The following is a 7,234-nucleotide window of genomic DNA, read 5'->3' as shown; positions in this document are numbered from 1 at the left end:
AGGAAGTGGGGGTGGGGGATGGGGGGGTCGCTGCCAGGTGAGAGCCAGCTGTGTGAGGCCCCAGCCTGGCTGCGGGAGGTGGGAGAGGCCCTGGGAGGCGAGCTGGTGGGCCTCACTGCCAGTTACTGAGGCTCAAGCGCAGAGGGTGGCAGGAAAGCTTTTCCCTAGGGAGAGGTCCCTGAGGAAGGAGGGAATGGGGGCGAGGCAGCCTGGTACAGGGAGGCTCTGGCCCAGAGCTGCATCGGCTGCTGTGGAGGAGCCTCCCAAGAGGCCCCACAAGACAGCACACACACCCCCTTGCCCCCCAGGTAACTGAGGCATGATGGTAGGTGGCACAGCCATCCCTCAGGGCCACCGCCTCTGCCCGTACTCGCCGGGTGGCCGTGGGAAGACTCGGAACTTCTGAGCCGGCTAGAAAGTGGAGAGGCGAGCCTTCCCTGCGGGCGCGGGCCGTGAGGGTGCGATGCAGCAGTGACTCGGCAGTGGCCGGCGCGTGGCCGGCGCGTGGGAAGCCCTCACGTCCGGGTGTCCAGGGGCAGGGGCAGGGCTGGGCGGAGGAGCAGGGAGGGTGGGGCGGGCAGGGAAGGAGGGCCTGGCTCAGGACGTGGCCGGGGACCTGGCTCAGGACGGGGCTGGGCAGGCCGTACCAGGACGAGGTACCGGGGGCGGTACTGCACGGTGCCGAAGATGCCCAGGATGACGGCCATGATGTGCAGGAAGTTGGCCAGGATGGGCGCCCACTGGTAGCCCAGGAAGTCGAAGATCTGCCGCTCCAGTGCAGCCACCTGTGGAAGAGGACAGGCTGAGGCCAGGGCGCCCCCCAGGTAAGGATGGGATCTTTCTCCACTTTGGCAGGGGCCACACCAGTTACCATGGCAATGAGGCCCCGTCTCTGAACCACCCTGTCCTTCAGCACCAAAAGGGGGCTGGGAGTGGGGACTAAGTCTATGGGGCCCTCAGCCTGATCGCCGTGAGGGGTGTCGGGGGAGACAGAAGCCGGAGTTCAGAACACCTTCCCTGTGCCAGTCCTGCATGATCCCCTGGGGTCAGGATCCCAGTGGCCTCCTCAGGCCTGGCCAAGGCTGGGCCACAGCCCTCCAGGGTCCAGGGAAGTGCCTGAGCCTGAGCAGCCTCTTCCAAGGACGCCCACGGGGGGCCCGCAGGCTGCTCCCCTCCCCGAGGGAAGTGCAGTAAGCAGCGCGCTTGGCCTCAAATTCTCCCTCTTCCTGTCCGCTCTTTGGTACTGCCTTTCCCCACTAACCCTGCCGGCACGTGGCCTGCTCTGGCCCACAGGGCTTCGACAGACTCGAGGCAAAGAAAGGCTGGACAGATGCTTGTGGCGGGGCCAGCAGGTGGTGTGGCAGTTAAGGCACTGGGCGCCACGTGGCCGACTGCATGGCTCCAGTGGAGAACCCTGCAGCCTGAAAATATGCCAGTGGCAGGTGTGTGCGCATGCGTCCCCGACATCCCGAGAGGAGATGGAGAAGAGACTGCCGTGCGGCATTCCCTCTGAGGCGCTTTCCCACTCTCCCTCTCGCTCTGTCTCTGGCGAGTGCGTGTGCCCTGTAGCAGAAAGGAAAAATAAAGGACAAAAAAGTAAGAGGAAAACAAAGCCACACATAGCTAACCCACGTGCTTCACGGAACAGAGATCCCCTTGTGAATGAGCCCACGCCGACCGGCTGGAGGACGGGACCACATGGAGGAGGACCAAGCCCCCTGCCGACAGCCAGGCAGCTCCCAGACATGCAGCGAAGCCATCTGCTTCATCCGGACGCCTGCCAACCCACCAGCGGAGACACTGCTCAGCCCAGAAGGCCTCTGGCAGACCCAGCTACTAAAACGGCTGCTGAAACCACTCAGTTTGGGAGTGTTTGTTACGCAGCAGGAGGTAACTGGAACACACCGGAGTCCACCAATGCCTCGTCCCAGCAGCGCCTAGATCCAGCTTTCCGCTGACACACAGGAGCGAGGGTGCTGGAGCCAAACTGTGCTCGCTGTCCAACGCCCTCTAGTGACAGTGCAGCCCTGTTTGGAGAACCACGTCCTGCCACTCTGTCTATATGGCTTGGGTGGGGCTGGCCCCATCTCTAGTTCTGGGGTGGGCAGGTAATACAGGCCCAGCCAAGCAGTCAGCGCCCCGGTGCTGAATTCAGGCTAGGACCTCCCCGCGCCCAAGCCCAGGGACACTGGAGTTTTAGCAGGGTGACTGGGACAGAGCTGCTCCATCTGCCAGGGGCCTGAGCGTGGTGTCAGCTTGAAGCTCTGGTGGCATGCCTGGGGGTGGAGGGAGCCACGGCCAGGGACGAGTCGGTAAGACAGAGTGTAGGGGTGTCCCAGGGCCCTTGCTGGGTCTGCAGGTGGGGACTGCCTACAGCTCCCTCCCTCCCTCCCTGTACTTCTGAGTGTGTTATTGTGACCAGCACCCTGCCTGGGGGGGACAGGGTAGACGGATGACGTGAGAAGGTCCCAGAAGCCTTTGCCCAGCAGGGAGGCTGGAGGCAGAGGTACAGATGGCGAGGCCTGGGCAGACCAGCGAGCTGCAGGCGTGGGCGGCAGGGACGGCAGGGCCTGTTGGAGCCCAGCCACCCTGGGACCTACCCATCTGGTGCCAGCCTGCCTCCCATGGGCCTGCAAGAGGTTTCCCAAGTTCGTCTCACTCTGGGCACTCACAGAGAGGCAGAGCTGGGTCCTCAGCGCATTTTGAGGAGAGAGCGTGAGTCTGAGAGAGAAGTGATTTCCCAAGGCAGGGTGGGGCAGAGTAAGCTGCCCTGCCACCTGTCCCATCTTGGCCCCATCACACCACCACCCCCGCTGGCACTGGCCTGGGAGTCAAGAGGTGTGGGTTCTGGCAGAGCCTGCCTCTGATTCCCGGTGCCCTTGGCAGGTCACTCCCTGCTGGTCTCAGGCTCCCCTTGCACACACAGCTCGGTGACATTTCTCCTTTTGTGTTTTTTAAGAGAGATTTTTGCTATTGGGTGCGTGTGCTCACTGGAGAGACAGAGAGACAGAAAGCAAAAAATGCCACAATCCCTTCTCCTCCATTCTCCTCTCGGGATCTAGGGCACGTATGCACATGTGCCTGGTGTGAGTCTCAAGCCACCAGGTCTGGGACTTGAACCACAGCCAACTACATGGGAGTCCAGCAACATAACCACTACACCATCTGCTGGCCCTGGTGACATCCTTTCTCCAGTCCTTCCGTCTTCCATGGTCTGCCGAGCTAGGGCAGAAAGGCCTAGGCTTGTCTCCTGCTGCTCCCCACCCTCAGCACCGTCCCCTGCTCCCACTGTCCATTCCTCTGCCCGGCCTGAGGGGCCCTAAGATTAGAACACAGCTGATGTTCTCTTCTTTGTTTGTTTGTTTTCAGAGAGTTTTGTCCTAGGGCACGCATGCTCCCCAGAGAGACAGAAAGACAGAAAGCGAGAAATCACCTCCCAGCGAATGGCCACGCCACAATCCCTTCTCTCAGGATTTTGGGCATGCACACACACAAACGAGCCAGCGTGTTAAAGTTACTGGGTCCGAGACTCGGACGATGGTCGACTGTGGGAGTCCAGCGACAACCGTAACATTACGCCACCTGCTGGTCCCGCAGCTAATGTGCGTGACCCGGCAGGCATCTGGCCCTGGGGCTGTCTCCATCGGGGCGTGGAGGAGGCTGGACACAGGTGCCCAGGCCTGGCATAGCTTCCCATCATGTCTCCCACAAGACCCCTGTCCTCTGTGACCTCACCGACAACAGCGGCTATCACGGGACAGCATAAGGGGAAGAGAAAAGGCAGCAGCTGGTCCTCAGACTCAGGCCAGACTCCAGCCCCACTGTGTGACTTAGGGCGTCACTCCCTCTCGGAAACCACTCAGCTGTAAGTAGCGAAGCTGATACGCCCTGCTGAGAGGCTGTGTGGACACGGAGTTACCACGTGAACTAAGGGGAGCTCAGACCCCAGACGGGCACACTAACAGAAGACTTAACTGCCTAAGCTTCTTAGTTTGGCACTAAAGCCTGTCGGCCCTGGCCCAGACCTTATTTCCTGCCAGTTGCCCGTCCCGCACACCTGAAACAGTCACTGAAGTGCCCTCAGTCCCCTCCTCTTGCAGGGAGAACTCCCTGACACACCTGCGGGGTCTCTCCGCTGCATGGCCCCGGCAGCACGGGACGAGCCCTGGCTGCTGGGACCACGCTCAGCCCTGCCTCCAGCATCCCACCTCCCTCTCTGTACAAGCCCACCCGCCCACACCCAGCGTGCCTCACCCACCCAGGGCTCATCACTCATTCATTCCCAGAATGTCCAGTCTGTGTGCGCCTGGCCTGGTGCTGGGCTGCACAGGTAAGCGTGGTCCTGCCCTTGGGGAACTCAGTCTAGGCGAGGGAGGGGTGACAGGAAACCGGACAATACAGACCAGCGAGGTCTACACTGTGACCCAGGCCTGCATGAGGCTGTCTCTCCCTGCAGTGGTGACACAGAAACAGATTTATTTTTTCTTTTTTGGAGAGGTTTTTGCTATAGGGTACGTGCACTCACCAGAAAGAGAGAGACAGAGAGATAGAAAGCGAGAAATCACCCCCCAGGGGGATGGCCACGCCACAATCCCTTCTCCTCCATTCTCCTCTCGGGATCTTGGGCACGCATGCACATGCGCCCGGCGTGAGTTTAAGCCACGGGTCCGGGACTCGAACTGCGGTCAACTACATGGGAGTCCAGCGACACAGCCATTACGCCAACTGCTGGTCCCGCAGAGACAGATTTAAGTGCACTTGTTTTAAAATGGAGATGCTGGTGCTGGCTGAAGCCGAGGTGGGTCACAGCTGAGAGACCCGGCTAGGGCACCTGTCCCTGTGTCTCGTGGAAGAAAGAAACTCATTTGTTGCCGGAGGGCTCATGCATTCACACAGAGATCAAGGAAGAGAGATTAAGAGAGAGACCCCCAGTGGGGGTGGGCACCCTGCAATCCTCTCTCCTAGTTACCTGGCCCGGAGTTTAGGCACACACGTGCATGTGTCTGGCATAGTTTTCAAGCCATGACTTAAACCGTGACCATGTGGGATCTGGGTCCGCACACACAGCATTTACCCACTGTGCCATGGGTGTCAGCCCAGAGACAAACTTCAACAAATAATTTTATCAATAATCTCAATTCTAAATTGTCATTATGTTTTAAATTGGGAAACCGAGTGGGGGCCAGACGATGAAGTGGTGTCAGAACGTGACCCCCTCCAAGGCAGTCCCAGGTGGGGAGGTTCCGGTTCACGCCCAGAGCCCCACCCCCAGAGTATGGGACACACACCTGTCCCCATCCAGGGCTGGCCAGGGATGGGGTGCAGCCCGTCACTGGGACCTGTTACGGTGTGTTTCTCTCCATCTCGTTCCCTCATAAAAGAAGTAAACAGGGACCATCAGTTAGTATAATGGCTATGTCGCTGGACTCCCATGTAATTGACCACGGTTTGAGTCCCGGACCCGGTGGCTTAAACTCACGCCAGGTGCGTGTGCTTGCGTGCCCAAGATCCCAAGAGGAGAATGGAGGAGAAGGGATGGTGGTGTGGCCATCCCCCCGGGGGGTGATTTTTTCGTTTTCTATCTCTCTGTCTCTCTGTCTTTCTGGTGAGCGCATGCGCCCTATAGCAAAAACCTCTCAAAAAAAAAAAAAAAAAAAGAAGTAAACAAAAACACCAAAAACAATTACTCCAGAACCACGTGTGCAGCTAATTAACAAATGATGGGTCAGCGGTGGCATGGTGGCTAAGGCAGCTGGTCCCACGTGGGCGATTGCACAATTCAAGTCCCAGATCCAGCAGTTAGAAAAGTATGCTGTGCGGGGCCAGCAGAGGTGTAGTGGTCACGTCACTGGACTCCCACACAGCCACCCACTGTTCGAGTCCCAGACCTGGTAGCTTGAAACTCATGCCAGGCACGTGTGTGTGTGTGTGTGTGTGCCCAAGATCCCAAGAGGAGAATGGAGAAGCGATTGTGGCGTGGTCATCCCCCTGGGGGTGACTTCTCACTTTCCCTCTCACTGTCTCTGTCCGGTGGGCACATGAGCCCTATGGCAAAAACCTCTAAAAAATGACCAAAACACCCGCTGCGTGTGTGTGCCCAAGACACTGAGGAGAAGGGATAGCATGTGGCCACCCCATGGAGGGTGCTTCCTCGCTCTCCGGCGAGTGCTCGGACACACGGCCAGAGCCAGGACCAGAATGGAGCAGCAGGTGCACCTCCCCTCCCAGGGCCGGCTGGCCAGGCTCAGGCTCTGTGGTTCTGATGGTGGAGGGGACAGGAGTGAGGGCTCCCCTACAAACGTCTCAAACCACACGTTCCGCGGGAAGACAGCTGCAGAGCACGGCATGAGGAAGTCCCCCGACCCGGTCCCAGAGTGACGGGAGAACGAGTCACGAGCCACGTGGCCCTCTGTCAGCGCCACAGAGCCAGCCCCAGTCCCCGCCACCTGGCTGCTCCACAATCCTGGGTCAGGGAGGAGCTTTTACTTTAGACAGGCTCCCGCGGTGGCTGTGAGACCCCGGTCACCTGCCCAGTGGCGGGGCCACAGCTCCCACGCGCCCAGCTGTGGGGAGGGCTTGCCGGGTTCCCCGCGTGGGCACCAGCATAGTCCTGCTGCCCCACTGCCTGGTGGCTGGGCCACAATTGAGCATGGCCTGCCTGGCTCTTCCAGGAGGAGCCCGAACCCAGGTCTTTCCGCGGCCTCGGCTTGCTGAGGGGCAGCATCCAGTGTGGGCCGCTGTGCTGTCCCCACTCAGTGTCCATGGTTGGCCTTCCTGCCCCCCTCCATAGCAGTGTGTGCCCTGCACCAGGGGCCCTGCAGTCTTCCCTTGTCCTGTGGCCCTCGACATAAAGGTGGCATCGGTGTCCCCTTGGCCCCAAGCTGCTTTCAGACACATGGCCATGCCCTGGGCCCACCGCTGCTCCCGGGCCGCCTCACCAATGGCCTCCCGCTGGTGCCCTTGCTTGAAAACAGGTCTGCCCTCCCCAGGGAGCCATATGCCGGACTCTGGGGCTCCCCACCCACCCTTTGACCTTCCTCCTGCTCCCTGGGGTCCCTTTGACTCTGTCACCTCCAGCCCCTTAACTGCCCCTCCTCCAAAGTCACAGTCCTCCCAGGCTGGCCTGGCTCAGGTCCCAAGGCCTCGCCTCCTCCATCCCATGTACCCTGGGCTCTGCACACCCGTCTCCTGCTGGGGCCCACGACCTTCCCCCCCACCAGGTCTCCACAGCTTG

The 7,234-nt window shown here is 60.2% G+C and overlaps 1 protein-coding gene across 1 annotated transcript in view; it reads right to left on the bottom strand.

Annotated features, from left to right (window-relative positions):
* NKAIN1 (sodium/potassium transporting ATPase interacting 1) overlaps window positions 1–7,234 on the bottom strand; it is a 22,890-nt gene that overhangs the window by 3,711 nt on the left and 11,945 nt on the right. Inside the window, exon 2 of the mRNA XM_014591421.1 lies at window positions 648–907. Coding sequence (XP_014446907.1) covers window positions 648–907 — 260 coding nt within the window. The remainder of the gene's footprint in view (window positions 1–647; window positions 908–7,234) is intronic.

This window comes from Tupaia chinensis, unplaced genomic scaffold (assembly GCF_000334495.1).
Source record: "Tupaia chinensis unplaced genomic scaffold, TupChi_1.0 Scaffold000573_1, whole genome shotgun sequence".
NCBI lineage: Eukaryota > Metazoa > Chordata > Mammalia > Scandentia > Tupaiidae > Tupaia > Tupaia belangeri.
This window is presented reverse-complemented; position numbering and strand designations above follow the sequence as displayed.